At 27.8% G+C, this 16,713-nt stretch overlaps 1 protein-coding gene across 5 annotated transcripts in view; it reads left to right on the forward strand.

The window, feature by feature from the left end:
* LOC106689042 (CD109 antigen) overlaps positions 1-16,274 on the forward strand; it is a 99,743-nt gene extending 83,469 nt beyond the window's left edge. For 3 of the 5 annotated variants that reach the window (XM_014433790.2, XM_014433789.2, XM_014433785.3), the window contains exons 12-28: positions 54-194; positions 294-348; positions 5,192-5,426; positions 6,639-6,756; positions 7,177-7,363; positions 7,458-7,618; positions 8,142-8,280; positions 8,645-8,763; positions 9,350-9,489; positions 9,919-10,031; positions 10,124-10,408; positions 10,506-10,708; positions 11,423-11,575; positions 12,605-12,780; positions 14,325-14,487; positions 15,035-15,137; positions 16,043-16,274. In XM_014433790.2, the coding sequence (XP_014289276.1) occupies positions 54-194; positions 294-348; positions 5,192-5,426; positions 6,639-6,756; positions 7,177-7,363; positions 7,458-7,618; positions 8,142-8,280; positions 8,645-8,763; positions 9,350-9,489; positions 9,919-10,031; positions 10,124-10,408; positions 10,506-10,708; positions 11,423-11,575; positions 12,605-12,780; positions 14,325-14,487; positions 15,035-15,137; positions 16,043-16,239 (2,688 nt within the window). In that variant the 3' untranslated portion in view covers positions 16,240-16,274. Of the gene's footprint in view, positions 1-53; positions 195-293; positions 349-4,705; positions 4,878-5,191; positions 5,427-6,638; positions 6,757-7,176; positions 7,364-7,457; positions 7,619-8,141; positions 8,281-8,644; positions 8,764-9,349; positions 9,490-9,918; positions 10,032-10,123; positions 10,409-10,505; positions 10,709-11,422; positions 11,576-12,604; positions 12,781-14,324; positions 14,488-15,034; positions 15,138-16,042 lie in introns of all 5 variants that reach the window. The other 2 variants (XM_067052181.1, XM_014433786.3) reach the window with 1 other exon arrangement.
* Positions 16,275-16,713: the final 439 nt, after the last annotated feature.

Genomic DNA, 16,713 nt, shown 5'->3' on the forward strand with positions numbered 1-16,713 from the left:
ATAGATTAAAAAATGAATAGATAGTTATAATTTTCCATTGATGGCTATTTTAGGATGATGTCATAACAGAACTGAGCAGTTATGATAGTAGCTCATCGAGTATGTTTTCGACAATCATGAGAGGTCTACAAAGAGACAGCAGTAGGTCCATGTTCTGGTGGCCTGGATCATTAACTGCTCATGAAGCATTCCAGGTAGTTATATACCTTTTAAAGTTTTCTAATATCATATTGTAAAAAAGTCTGTAAAACTTTGCCATGATATTCTAATACAAGTACAAATACATTTTTTAGAAATCTGGAGCACTTATCATGACAAATGGTTATGTCCATGAACATACTCCATGGCGTAAGTGTTTTATTTTTGTTATTATTTGTTTTCTAATAAACAACACCTCTTTTACATAATATAAATGTTTTGCAGTTTTGATTTTTCAAAGTAATGATCGATAAAATAATTTATTCATAGATTTTTTTCGTTTGATTCTTCTACATACTAGTATTGCATCATTATTCCAAAAATTTTATTAAATTATGTTTTTTATGATTTCAATTTCAATTGTAACTAAAGAATTTTGGGTAGATAAATGAATAACTGCATAATATTTTTAAAATAATTCTATGGCTGAAATAACATTAATGAACTTGATTCATTAATTTAATTTTTTCAGGATTTTACACAAAAAAGTAATTGTTCTAAATATTTATTATAACTTTGTAACTAATCAATAACTTTTCCTAATTGTAAAGTTCTTGCCATAAATTGAACCATAATAAGAATGCTGCTTTGACAGTTTCTATTAACACTTTAATATTTCATATATGTTTAATTCAAATATTATTTGTATATGTGTTAGTATTTTTGATGTGTCAGATGGAGTACTACAAAGTATTACTATTATTAACAACAAATAATATAATTTATTTAAAAGGATGGCAATTAAAATTTATAGTAATGATAATGGGAGGAAACATATTGCAGCTCTCTTTATAAATCAGTATTCATTATTTAATTATCAATAAAACAACTTTACTAAAGCTTAAAGAGTTTGATTCGACAAAGGGATGATTATTTAAACATTTTTAAAGGAAAATTACAGATGATTTTATATAATAATTTTTATACTGAAACAGTTTTATAGAAGAAGTTAAGATGAATGAATATCAATATATAATTTTGTTAGGTAATGAGTAATATTACATTGAATTTATCTATCTAAAATTCTTTAATCATTTTCAAAACATTTATGTTAATTATAAATATTTTTAATAACATATTTATTTTTAAGTTATTTAAAAAATGGGTCAATATAACAAAATAACATCACCATTAATCAATGTATATCTGATCAGCACCTTTAAACATTATTTTTGATTCTCATCTCAAAAAATAAAATTTTTAGAGATTTTATATCTTTTAAAAAGTTTGTGTTTAAAAAAATAAATTTAGTTAACTCATGGTAGTGGAGATAAAGAATTACTGGATTAATGTTCTTTGAAACGATGGTTCTCAAGGGCATAGAATAAATAGAGGGGAGACCTGAAATACTATGAAAGATGCAAATAAAATTTTAAAGTTTGTATGATTAATTTACTGTTTAGGGAGATATAGAACATTTTATAATAATAACAATAAAAACCAAATAAAAAGTTAGCTATATTTCCTAATTACTACCATAAATAGGTCTTTGTCTCAATAAATTATACACTCGGTGGGAGGAAAAGGGTTGTGACTTTAAGATCATTGTTGAAAAGTATCAGAAATTTAAGTTTTGGGTTACAGTTCAACATAAAAAACTTCATGGAAGTCATCTATTCCTTTCAATCTTTTTTTAGCCCTTAAGATCATATCCTTATTTTTGAATTCAAAAAGCTACTTATTTATCTTCATATAAGAGTGTTGACTATGTACCATATTTGGTAAATTTGGGCTTGAGTTCGAGCCTGTTAGAAAAACAGCTTATACCCAGTGCTTTGTAGACATTCGGAACATGGTTCCAGGTCGGACAGTTCAGAAACATGGGAATGGATTGGACCTTCTATTTTTACCATTCTTCCATGAGGAAGGAAGAGTCCTGGCCCTCCTAAAACTAAATTGATACGAAATGTATAAGTCACTTATTTAATTTATCTATGGTATAAAATTCCCTGGATGGTTAATGGTCTCGTCCCCCGCCTCCTTGGATTCATTCCAGAGTAGAAGTTTAACTATAGATGGCAGATTTATTTTATAATAATGGCTTGTTTCTTAGTAAATATGTATCATATTTTTTTTCTAAACTAGTGGTCAGATATACATTTTAACTTATTTTTTTTACATTCAAGCTTAACAGCTTAGATATTAGTGCTGACTATTAACTTTGCTTTGCATAGTAAATAATAATAATGAGTGTAACATTAACTTATTAATTTTTTTAGTATTATGAACAAGAGATAGTTTAACATGAAACAAAACATATCCTTTTAATTTGTTAAAATCGCATTTTTCTTAAAACAAATAAACTAATGGTTAGGCATGGTTCTTTGTCGAATGATGCCTACTTGAACTATTAAATATCATCAAAGTTGCCTAAATTGTGCTAAATCAATATAAGTTTATTAATTTGTTGTAATGTTTAAAGAATTTTCTTTATAGAAATTCCCATGAGATAATTATTTATTCTAAATTCTATATCAATCTTTGTTTCAATTTTTATCAATAACAATGAAATAAATTATATTTTTATAACTTCATTTGTTTTTATGAATGTTGCGTTTAAATGTAATCAAATGGAATACATAATTATTTTTATTCATATAAGTTACTTATGTAAGAACACTTCTTGGGTTATGGATCGGGTTATTGAATTCTTTGAAAGGATTATTATTTATAATGATGTTATGTACATAATTTATATGCACAGTTTGCACATGGCCTCACGTTGTATAAATAACTTAAAAATACACAAATGTGAGCTATTTCAGAAATCTCACAATAAAAAAAATTGAGAAATGCAATGAATGTAAACTAGAAAATGAAAAGATTCATTAAAATAATGGATGAATTAAGTATGTATTAATATATTTAATTAGCAAGGTGTGGCTGAGTGAGTTTACATTACACAATTTGATTTTGGCTTTTAGTATGGGATATAGATTTTCTTTTTTCTGCTGTTTTACAAGTTTTGGGCAAAGTTCTTCTTGAATGCCATACTTTTTTTCCCTATAATACTGAACCATCCTTATCTCTTAAAATAATCATCCAAAATTAAATTAATCTTGATTAAATTTTATCATCGAAATTTAGATTATAATAATCAAATGTGTAATGCCAATAACCTATTGAAAACAACCCATTGGCTATGATTTAATACTATTGTTTTATGGACCACAATTATTTTATTTTTCAAAGCTGAGAAGATTGTTGTAATTGTTTTTGGCTGTTCTCTGGAAATAGTCATCATTTCCGTCTTTGAGAACGAGATTTCCAAGCCTGTTTTTTTCATTATTTTTTATAAGTTCATTAATTTGAGCAATCACTTCTTGTTCTTCATCCACCATAAGAGCTAAATCATTTGCAAATGTTAAATCTTGATATTAAAACCTTTTAGTTTCTATAAAAGCTCCAGAGTTTTTTTTTTTATAATTTTGTTTAGAGGTGGCTAGAAGCCTCTGCTTTCTAATGGTGTCAAAAATAATTTAGTTGTTTTAAGATGAAAAATATGTGCAATAGGCCGTGTCGAAGACATATTTTTTTCTGGAAAGGTTTGGCCAAGGTTTTTTATCGTTGGACAAAATTTTATAGAATTATTTTTCAGAAAAAGAATGTTTATGCGGAAAAGAAATGAAGTTCTTTCCCTCCTTTGAAATGCAATTAAGGTTTTCAACAAGAATAAGCTTTTTCAGATTAACAGAATAGACATTTTCTGTTAAAGTGAATTTGAAAATTTTTCCTTTAGTATATATAAGTTACTTGACTAATTGTCCTCGAGTCTCATTTTAGCTGTAATCCTTATTGTTCAAAATGATTTTAGTATTGGTGGTATTACTTGTGTCTTAAATTTGGTGGATAAATAAATTTTTGACATATGCTTATTATATGTATTATTTAAGATATTTAATTTTTATACCCATTAAGTCAAAACAAATATTATTACTAGCATAGAAAAACAAGTTTGTTACAACTTTTTTTTGGCAATTTAAACATATTCTGAAATATCTTGAAGGGAATATTACGATGATTTCATTGATAGTTGAAAAAATTAATTTTGTTTGTAACTCATCTAAATATTATTATTTAACTCTGAAACATCAACTAATATTTTACAAAAATTATCATTTTTATTTTATTAATTAATTTTTGGGAAAAATGTTACAAATGGGTTCTTATGGATACCATTTTATAAACTTTATTATAATTTAATTCATTTAACTATAATAAATTAATTATTTCTTTCCTTTTTTTGTGATATATAAAAAAATAATATATATTTTGCTTTTAATAACTAATTTCCTCTTCATTGTAAATCATGACAAAAAAAAAGCTGGATTGTCAACCAAAATCAATGTGTGTAAAAAGGATGATGTTTATAAATTAAATTTATAATATTAATCACAATCTCACTCAGCCCTTATGAACAGAAATGAAATTATGGCATAGAAATGAGAATAGCCAAACAACTTTTGGATGAGTTTGGTATTGGAGGTATTTTGTGGTGTGTCTGCAGTGTTCTACAGAAGCTCGTATGCTCGAGAAGAGGATCTGTTATATGCTGACTCAGACATAAGCATACCACCTGAAGCGTCGTTAGGGGCTGCTTTCGCCTCATCACCGTCTTCTTCTATCCGTGTCAGGAAAGACTTCACAGAAACTTGGTTCTATGAAATGGCTGAGGCAGGGTAATCAGAATCATTTAATTTAGTTTGTATTTGGCTTCATTGCATCAAAGGCTTGGATAGCATGTGGCTGATGGTTTACTTATTACTAACAATGCATATACTATTTTCCATTTTCTCTTTTATAATTGTAAACTGATTTGAACAATTTTTTATTATTATAAAATTTATAAAATAATTTTTGTAAATTATATATATATTATTATATCTGAAAAATGGAACATGGGTATGCCAAAGCTTCTATTTCTGATAAATTACTAACTTTAATGCTTTTGGTGAGGTATTCCTCTTATTTTCCCCTTTTCATCGCTGTGAAGGGCATGATAACAACAGCTTGAGAGAGGATGCCTATCTAAGCAACATTCCCTCAAGGGGCAAGAAGATAGTGAAACCAGATATCGGCCCTCCTGTCATTGTGAGACCAGTGACAAGACCACCTTTAGCTGGGCCGTATGCCTTCTCACGTATACCCAGACCAGTTTGGAACCGGCCTAGAGTATTCCTTCAGTCAGATGTCCGGTCTACCTGGCTCTTCGCTAACTTCTCATCAGGGTATGAATGAAAAATTTCCCTACCTGCATGCGTTAATTTTGAGCACTGCAATTGTAAATATTTTCTGTTTTTTCACTTCATAGAGTGTGGTTTGCTTTTTATTTTACTTTTACTTTACTGTATTATTCATTTGCAATCATTCCTGGTATTTAATTAATATAAAATTTCACTTTACTGCTGAATGTATAATTATTCATTAATGAATTTTATTACAAAGAGGTGTATTACAGGACTGTATATTCTTTTTTACCGAGCATTTATTGGCATGTGATTGTATGAATTTTATTTATTTTTAGTGTTAGGAAAAGTATGAAGATACTAGTTGCAAAGAAGTAATTGACTGTGAAGAATTAAAAAAAAAAATCTATGCATGTAAAACTGATTGGCTTAATATTTAGATTGCATTTGGGTTTTTATACCACACATCACTTGATAAAAAAATTAATAATAATGGAGAAGGAATTATATTTTTCAATTGGAAAAATGTTATAATAATACTGTTCCCCTTTGGGAGAAGTTAAAGCAGTGGAGTTGGTTATATTTATTATGTAATGATAAACTTATGGATAGTTCTAGATATTAAAGATTGAACAAATATTCCTTATAATACTTTAAAATAAAATATTTTCTGTAACATTTAAAAATTTCTTCTTTCTTAATTATGTTGTGCTATAAAATAACTTTTATTTGATACTATCTTTCTTTTAAATGCTGTTTTTAAACTGAATAAGGCTTTTTATTAATTAGTATTACATTGACTATTTTTTTATTAGCCTATCATACACCTCAATCATGAAAAGATGAAGTTTTATATTAATTAATGATTAATGAATATATTCCATTCAGGATTTAAAAACTTTTTATGATTAGATAATAAATAGAATATCAAACTTGAAATATAAATAATGTGATCTTGTAAAACAGAATCAGATACTTCATTAATGAATGAATTATCCTCAATATTGTTTTTTTTTATCGAAAATTAACTAAGCAATGCTAATTTTTTTTTAACTAAAAAATTGTTTACTTAAAGTTAATAATTTAGTTCATATACATCCTAGCTCTGATGAAGACTGAGCAATTGATGTGAATATGCTCAAATTTTGACAAGTCGTTACAATTATCATATCATATCATATTACTGATTATAGAAATACTTTGAACCATTTATTTTCTAATAAGTATATGATTTTTAACTATCTATTTTTTCAGTATTGATGGAAAAGGAAGTTTCAAAAAAGCTGTGCCCGACACTATAACATCTTGGGTAGTGTCAGCATTTGCTGTTGATCCACTTTATGGTCTAGGAATTTTAGATATTCCAAGAAAGGTATGAAAACTTAAATAATTTGTAAGATAGAACTTCATTATAAGGAACTAACATTACATATTTTGGCCAATCATTGTGACCCTAGTTGGCATGATTCCATTCCAATGCCAAATCTTCCCACATAATATTCAGTTAGCTTTAGAATTCTACATAAATTTTACTCACTTTCTTGAAATATTAATGTCCTGTAATTAAGGGTAAAGGTAAACATAAGGAAATGTGGTAATTCATTCTTAAATGGATATTGACTTTTATTAGGAAACTAGGATTTTTGCTAAATTTCTGCTTTTTATTGTGTCATAATAGATTTATTTGTGATAACTTTAATATTTTGATCTTTTTTTGTTTAGTTTTAGAAAAAATTATCATTTTATTTCTTGATTTTGCAAATTGTTTTCTTAATGATATTTAAATTTATAGGTTAAAGTATTTCGACCATTTTTCGTCTCTCTTGATCTACCCTATTCTGTGATCAGAGGGGAAACAGTTTCTATACCCGTTGTCGTTTTTAACTACATGGATAAGACTATTCAGGCTGAGGTTACATTTGAAAATTCAGGCGAATTTGAATTTGCGGATTATTCAAATGATGTTAATGATCAACCTAGTGAGTGTTCTGAAACAAATTAACATATAATTAGTCTACTGTTAAAGTTTTCACATATCTTGGTATTTTCTTTTTTATTTATTCATTTTTTTAGAATTGGAACTGTTCCGGAGAAAGAAAATATCAGTTGCACCTAACAGTGGAGCTCCCACATCTTTCATGATTACACCAAAAGAAATAGGTTACATTACTATTAAAGTTACAGCTAAGTCTGCATTAGCAGGTGATGGAGTTGAAAGAAAACTTCTAGTCAAGGTTATTCATACTAATTTTAATTTTAATTTTATTTACCAATAATTGTGCTTTTAACCATTTGTCTTATATAATTGATTAAAATTTGCACTTGCTGAAATTTTATTATTAAATCATAATATTGAATCATTAGATTAAGTTGAATTTATTGCAAATGCATTAACTAAACTAAATGGCAAAGTCATGGATAAGAACAACTGACTTTGATGATTCTGAAATTCCGGAAAATTTCATCAAAATTGGATTAATAGCTTGAACAACTATGCTCGATCACAAGCTTTACTACAGATCTGTTCCTTTATGTCTAAAACGTAAACTGCAAAAGAAAATTTGAGATTCTGATTCTTCTGACATAATTTTTTTTAATTTTCTGCATGAATTCAAAGCTTCCTTACCTTTGGTAATGTGGAAGAAATATTAAAAAATCATACTGTTATTACTAAGTTATAATAAATATAATAAGTAATAGTATGACTTAATATTTGCCTATTATAATAATAATACAAATAATTTTTTTTTTTCACAGCCGGAAGGAGAAACACAGTACAAAAACAAAGCCTTCTTTGTTGATTTACGAAATACCAATTCCTTTAAAACTAATGTCACTTTAGATATACCTGCAAATATCGTTCCTGGTTCTGAATTTATTGAAGTTTCTGCAGTTGGTAAGTTTCCTAGTTTAAAGCTTAAAATAAAAGTGCCACAAATCGTTTTAAAGTCAAGTTATAGTATCTCAAGTTGCTAATATTTTTTATATTTAAATTAAATTTTCAAATGTACATGTTCTTTCAACTTGACATCCAAAATTTTCGATGAATTAGAGGTACAATGGCTAACTTTTTTTTGTTGTGATTACCAATTTATTGTTCTCTTGAAGCCTTTTTGTTTTACTGCTGCTAACCAAAATAGTTTAAAACATTCATGGTTAGTAAAGATGTTCTTAACTCATTGATTAGATTTAACTATTCAGAAAATGACTAGAATTTTATTTTGTACTGTCTGACAAAAGATTTTATCTATTTTCTATAGGTGATCTACTAGGACCAAGTATACTGAATTTAGAGCACTTAATAAAAATTCCTTATGGTTGTGGAGAACAAAACATGTTGAACTTCGTTCCAAATATTGTTATATTGAACTATTTAAAGGTATTGTATAATTTATAATTCATTAGTTTTTATTTTGGATTTTTTATTTATTTTTAATCTCAATAAGTAACAGCTTATTGTAGGGATAGATTACATTATTAGATATTATACTACTATTTTTATTTTGTAACTATAATTTTTTTACAAATTCAATAAGCCTATCGGTTATTTTTTCATTTGTTCTACTAATAAAAAAAAAACTGAAAATTATGAATTATATATTATCAATGTATTGACATTTAATGTTTTAATTAGAGATTTGAAAAACTGCTTTTTAGAGATCAGTTTAAGATGACTCACCCACCATAAAGAATAAGAGTTTTTATTCTTTAGAAAAATGAGGGAATACATAGTAGTCTGTAATGACGCTGTTTTTTAATCTTGCCTGGGTGGGTTAATCTTTTATTTTGTGGGGGCCCTATCGAATGAAAAGTTGACCTTTCCACAATATGTTGGTAACCTGTAGGATTACCACCCCATATGCCAGAAATGGCCAGATACAGAATAACCAAGAAAAAAAGTACTTACTAAGTAATTTTAATGATTAACATATGTAAGTAATAATTTAAAATCAATTTTTTCTCAGAACTCTAATCAGTTAACACCTGCAATTGAAACAAAGGCTAAACGATTCATGGAAACTGGGTATCAACAGGAATTAACATATAAGCATTCTGATGGATCATTCAGTGCTTTTGGAAGTGCTGATCCTAGTGGCAGCACCTGGTAAGAGAAAAAAGTTAATTTATTGGTCAACCATAAAATACAGCAATAGTTCTCAATAATATTATTATTTCGGAAATTAAATCAATCAAATATTCTTAGTTTTTTATGATGCTAAATTCATTTTACCATTTTCTTTTTATTCTTCATTTGCCTGTTTGGTAGGGAAACTAATGTCGTCTCTGGCTACTAGGAGAATATGGAAGTGCTCTTAATGGGCTGGACTGAGTTGCTATTATTTAGTGTTACATATTATCTTATACTTTCAATAATCTCTACCACAACTATTAATGTTATGAAAAAGAACTTTTAGCTATTTTATTAATTTGTTGGAATAATAATAATATTATATAATGTAATAATATTGTAGTAATAATTAGTAATAGTTTTTTGTAGTTAAATATTTACTCTATTGTCATGAAATGTTTGTAGGCTGACCGCTTTTGTGGCGAAATCATTCTACCAAGCAACACCACATATTAATGTCGAAGATACTATTATCAAAGAGGCATTGGACTGGTTGGTTACAAAACAAGAGCCAAACGGTAATTTAACTTATCTAATATTTAAGAATCTCATTTTGTATATCAATAATTAAGTATTTGTCATTGAATAATTAAAAATTTTGCTTGATTAGGAAATTTTCCTGAGGTTGGGACCGTAAGCCATACAGATATGCAAGGTGGTGCTGGAAAGGGACTTGCATTGACAGCTTACGTTCTTACAGCTTTACTGGAAAACAGAAGATTTTCAGCACCATTAAGGAATTCTATTAATAAAGCAACAGACTACATTGTTAAGAATTTTGATGGATTAGATGATATTTATGCCATTGTATTGTCCACTTATGCCCTTCATCTTGCACAGCATCCGGCAAAAGATAATGCTTTCAATGTTCTTGAATCTAAAGCTAAAACTGCAAGTAAGTGTTTTTGTTTTAATCAGATGCATTTTAATGTCTTATCTTCCAAAATTACTATATATATATATTAAACTAAAACAATTAATAAATTTTTTAGATGAATTGAAATGGTGGACGAAAAATGACAATCTAACTAGTGAGAAGAATCCTAATGCTTTTCTTCCTAATTCAATAGATGTTGAAATGACAGCATATGCGATGCTTGTTTACATCAATAGAGGTCTTATTGAGGATTGTCTACCAGTTATGAAATGGCTGTTCACACAACAGAATGATCAAGGGGGCTTTGCTTCCACTCAGGTTTTTGTTATATATTTTTTTCTTTAACCAACCTGTACTGATTGTGTTGGGGCTCTCTAAAGTCCCAAGTTGTTTGTTCACTGAGTTATCAGGACAAAGTGTAGTGGTGAAGAAATTGCAAAATCTATGAAAAGGCTACTTATTGCTTTCCTTTCAAAGGTTATTCCGTTAAAGTGATAACCTATTTGGTTTAAAACCTAAAATTTATCTTTAGTATGAAATAAATAATTTGAATCTGTTACAAATTAATAATGAATGATGACTAATGATTAATGGAGGAAAATATCATAAGTGGATAGAATAAGACAGGATTAATTCAAGAGTTGACATATAGAAGTATATCGTTTAAAAAAAAAATAAATTCTCTTGATAAGTGAGGAAAATCCCTTCCCCATTATGTCATTACAAGAAGTTTGAAATCTAAAAGATTCAAAACAATAACAGTTAGTAGTAATATTGTAAATTAACTTTTTTGCTACCCTGTAAAATTTGGTTTCTTCTGCTGTTGTTTTTCATGTGAATACCTTGATCTACATTTTAAGGTTATTTACATAGTAAGATTACTTAAGATTCTAAAAACAAGTCTGATTTTAGCTATTTAATCTAGTTAAAAAATTAACTATCAGTGATTGATGATTATTTTTTCATATCTCTTAAAAAAATTTACTTCATGCAATCTTAATCATTCTTAGATTCATCCAAACTCTGTTACAGGACACAGTGGTTGCTCTTGGAGCTCTGGCTGAACTTGCTACATCTATCAGTTCAGGGTCTGTTGATGTTACTACCTCTTTCTCCTATGGAAATGGTATAACTAAGGATATAAGAATCAACTCCGCTGTTTCTATGATTCTTCATAAAGTAGAGGTTTGTACTATATACATGGCATCAAAACAATCAACCAACAAAACCAATGTCAAAAAGTCATTACAAGTTAAAGTTCTAATTTTTGGTTTATTATTTTTAATAATGGACCATTGAAAATGATCAAGAAAAAACTTTTAACCTTTTGTCAAAAATTGAAGTTTTACGATTCAATATACTTCGAATCCAAAAATCTAATAAATAATGATATTCTTCTGTCTTCCATCCATACCTTTCCTTAGAAACTACAGGCCTGTTTTTTTTTATTTTTTAGATTAGATTAGGTCACCTCACAATGATCCTCTGAACTTTTCATAACTATTTTGATTCTAAGTGGTGGCCTATTACATGTTTCATATGTCCATCCATATATTGGCCATTAATGGAGATGGAGCGATAATACTCCACAAAACAAAACAAAAAGTTATTGTAATTGGACCTAATTATTATCAAAGATGGAATGTATTTTCTACCTATGTTACCTATGTTTCAAAAGTATTTTTTAAATATTTTACACAAGTTCTGATGGAAACCCATTCCTTTGTTAATAATTTATTTTACATAACATTTCATTCATAATTGCTATTGTTAAATTTTTTTTTCTCGGCCAAGACTCCCTTTGGAGTCCTATACTGCCTAACCATGGTTGGGGGTCAAGTTTTTCATTTTGTGGAACCGCCACTCAATGAAAAGAGTCAATGCCCCAGGCCGGATTCGTTAAATTTTATCTACTAAGTAATTTATAGCAACAATCTAGTTTATTTTTAACATTTTAATAAATAGAAAATTTGTAATGAAGGCACCATTTTCAATTATAGTCTCGAGAAAATAAATACTTTTTTTTTTAACTTCTCATCTATACATTTATTCTATGATGAATTTATTTAAACCAGGCTTAATTATAATGTTATGTATAAGATTGTGTTAATCATGATTTATGAAAAATAAAATGAAAAGAAACCATTGTTCAGCTATTTACCTTATTGTTATAAAGTCTGAGGTTCGTATTAAGTTATTTTCCTCTAATTTTAGATTCCCAGGAAAGTTCGTCAAATTAATGTTACTGCGACTGGAAGTGGACTTGCAGTTGTGCAGGTTTCTTATCGTTACAATGTCAATGTAACTGGACCATGGCCACTCTTTTTATTGGATCCTCAAGTTGATAAAAATTCTGACAAAAACCACCTGCAATTGTCTATTTGTTCACGGTGTGTATAGATTTTTTGCTATGATGAAATATTTATGTATAGTGTCATAATTAGTTATGATTTTTTATCTGGCCTAGAGACAATCAAGTTGTGGAATTATAGCAATTTGTGAATATGATGACTATTACATAGATTTATGTGGCCTTTTGAAATTTATAATTGACTACATGTTTGTTTCTCATAAAAGGAAGATGCTCAGGATTCGGGCAAAATAAGTCAAATAGTAAATAATCTATTTATTATAAGCTAACATTGTGCCCCTCTTTGCAGGGTTTCATCAGGGCTTTGAAATGAAAGGATAGTGAACGAATGAAGTTAAATTATTTTTATAATTTTTCTATTTATTCCATCCATATATATATATATATTAATGATTAATAGTTATTTAATCATTACTGGAATCCATTAAGTTCTCTAATAGTCTTAGGACATCAGCAAGTTTAACATATTCATATCTTGAGATGATTTTATGGAAACTTAATATACTCTTATTATATTAATAATTTAAAGCTAATTAGAATTTAATGAAAATCAGCGTTGTTTTACATCATTTTTAGTTTATTATTTTCAATGATGAAAATTTTTAACAACCATGAAAAAAATACCTCTTCTATACCTAAATTTGAGATTACAGGCTATGTTGAATCCAAAATCTAATATAAAAAAAAAGTCCAGAGGTTTTCTGAATTTCTGAGCTGATTTTTTTTTATTTGCCTCGAGAATTACAGATTACTCCAAAAACGTGTCATTAATACTCACAATGACATCAAAATGGTACTTGTTTAGATGTTTCATACAACCATATCTCCGACTGATTCAGTTGCTCATTTTTTTTATATTGTAGGGTTTCAGGGCCTGATGCCTGCTCTAAATTGGGCACCCCTTTTGCAATAACTGAATAACTTATTTTCTATAGATTAGTACCCATCAAAATGACTGAGGATTGTGATCAAAATTGTCTAATGTCTTCTTCATAAAGCCCTTTAACTTTTTGTCTACAGAACAGAATCTATAGAATAAATTGCCAAGAAGAAGAAGTGAAAACAGTTAATTTGTTTTACCATTTGACCTACCATATTACATTTGTGTTTATCTTATTTTTATCTTGGGTCAAAAATCTAAAGGCAAGAAAAAAACTAAAACAACATTATAAAAAAAATTAAACTTTATATGCCCATATCTAAAAAATCATATTTATGATGAATTATGTAATAATGATTTGAAAGTTGATAAAATTCCTTCAAACAAAAAATAAATCATCAAAATGGGACCATTATTAGCAAAGATACAGCTTAATATATTTTCTACACATGTTATGGTTCATTATATTCAATAATATTATTGAATATAATGAACCTTTATCTCCTTCCAAGAAAAAAACACTTTAGCTCCCCTTGAAAATTTGAGATTTCTAGGATCCAAAAATTGAATAAAAAAACATGCGTAGTTCGGTACAATTTAAAAAAGTTATGACCATATATAAATCAATATTTTATTTTTACGATTTTCATTAGATATTATGTCTAAAATATTTTTTATTTAAGATTCACTGGTGGCAATGAAAGCAACATGGCTGTAATGGAAATAGTTCTTCCTTCTGGCTACACTGTTGACTCTGATGCTCTTCCTAGCCTTCAGCTCAATCATAAGGTTAAACGAATTGAAACAAAAGAAGGTGATACAACTGTTGTACTGTATTTTGACAAGGTAATTTTGGCCAGTTTAAACTTATTAGAGCTGCTTTTATAAATATTGGAAGTATTTTAACAACAACTTTAGATAAAATGAATTCAAACAAGTTTAGATAAAATGAATTCAATGTCCAGCATCATACATGAGATTGTAAAAATTAAAAATAAACCTAATTTCCCTTAAATTCACTAGAGGCTTTAAATAATTTGTTCTTAGAATATTCGAGTATCTTGTGGATTCCCTTCTATCTTACATTTAAAGATCTGGGGAAATCAGTATGCTTCATCTGGGTTGAAAGTCATTTAGGGCATTACAGGCAATGACCTTGTATATCTGGCAGCAAGGTAGATGTTTCCAAATCTAAGTACAGCTGTCCTGTCTCCCTATAGGCCTTTAAATATGGAAATATCCTATGTGAGCTCAGACCACAAGGAATAAACAGAAAGTTATTAAAATATTAACCATACTATGTCATATATTTGTGTATCTAGAAATTTAATAATTGAATACTTTATTTTTGTTGATGATAACAAATTTCTTATTATATTTCATTTATTTTCAGATGACCAAAGAAGAAATTTGTCCTACCATCTCAGCTTATAAAACTCATAAAGTAGCGTTGCAACGGCCTGTGCCAATTGTTTTATATGATTATTACGACCAATGTAAGTTATTTATTTCATTTTTATTTAATCATAATTATTATTATTAATTTTCTCAATAACCCCTATATTGAATCCTAACATCCTCCATGAGCTTCTGCTTGGAGGCAACACTTTAAGGGAGCAGCAAAATTTCACAAAAATAATAGTAATATCTTGTAAAACATTGAACCATTTCATTTCATGAATTGTTTAAGCTATACAAAATACAATATGGTGCAAAATTCTGTAGAATTACTTTATATTTTAGTCTTTTTAACTGAAATACCTAAATAAGGAGGTAGCAAAATTTTTCTCTGCCCCGGGTGGCTGACACCCATGCTAAACCACTGCTTCTGCTATTCTTCTCATAGCTTCTTGCTCCTTTCCAATTACTGGAATAAAAAAGGTTTTTTGCACTGCAATTTAATCATATAATTTTTTTTTAGTTTGAAAATCTTACTAATTTTTCAACTTTTATTTAATCAGTTAAAATTTTGATGTAAAAATTTTGTGTAATATCTATATCTTTTCTTAAAAATTTACTGAATGGTATCTTTTATACTTTAATTCTGTAAAGGTATTGTTCTCAACCTTCAGAAAAAGCTCAATATTTAAATTTTATTTATAATCTCAAAGTTTTGATTTTGAACAATATAGATTTAGATAAAATTTTTAGGTGGTTAATCAACATCTATGTTATCTCAAATATTTATTTATTTTCATCCTTAGTCTATAAACCTTCATAAGATTCAGCAGCAATGTGACAACAGTGATGCCAATTTTCCAATTATTTTTATCTGTTTAATCCTGTTTAGATTTTCCTCAGCATTTGTATCTGCAGGATGGACTTAAAAAATTCATTATTTCTACAATTTACAACTTATAACTATTTTGTTAATAATTTAATTTGTATTTGTTTTTTATAGCAAGAAAAGCTCGTATGTTCTATGAACCCCTTAGAACAATGCCTTGTGATATATGCGAAGGAGAGGATTGTAATAACATCTGCAGCGCCAAGTTGTCATCACAAGCTGGTGGTAGTAGCCCTGGTTCGGCTTCCTCTTTTGCTCTTTCTGCTTTTCTTCATCTTCTGATTCCTTTCATCTATTATGTACAGAGTTAAAGTAGAGTATAATGGTTACATTTTATTGTAAATAATTCCTAAAACACATTATCTGTAATATATTACATAATTTACTTCATTATTTAGATTTACTTGTTAAATAAACTGAAATTAATATGAGTCATATTATTCCATTACTGTAAATCTATACAATGAATGATAATATATTTTTCAATTTATAATTTGTTTAATAATTGAGAAGAGAAGATATATACTAATAATAAAAATTGCACTAAATTTAAATATATTTATTGTTACATATAATTGGTCTAAAGTGTATTTTGATTTTATATGTTTTTAATAGTAATTGGCAAGTGCTCAGTTAGGTAATAATATTTCATTTCTGGTTCAGTGGATTTATGAACCACCTATTCAATTTTGATTGGCCCTTATCATTACTAAACTAACTTTTAACTTAATTAAATTTGAAGAAAATGAATATTTATTTTTGCTTACTATAAGTATTATTTTGAG

This window comes from Halyomorpha halys, unplaced genomic scaffold (genome assembly GCF_000696795.3).
Source record: "Halyomorpha halys isolate HHAL.00 unplaced genomic scaffold, Hhal_1.1 Scaffold1268.1, whole genome shotgun sequence".
NCBI lineage: Eukaryota > Metazoa > Arthropoda > Insecta > Hemiptera > Pentatomidae > Halyomorpha > Halyomorpha halys.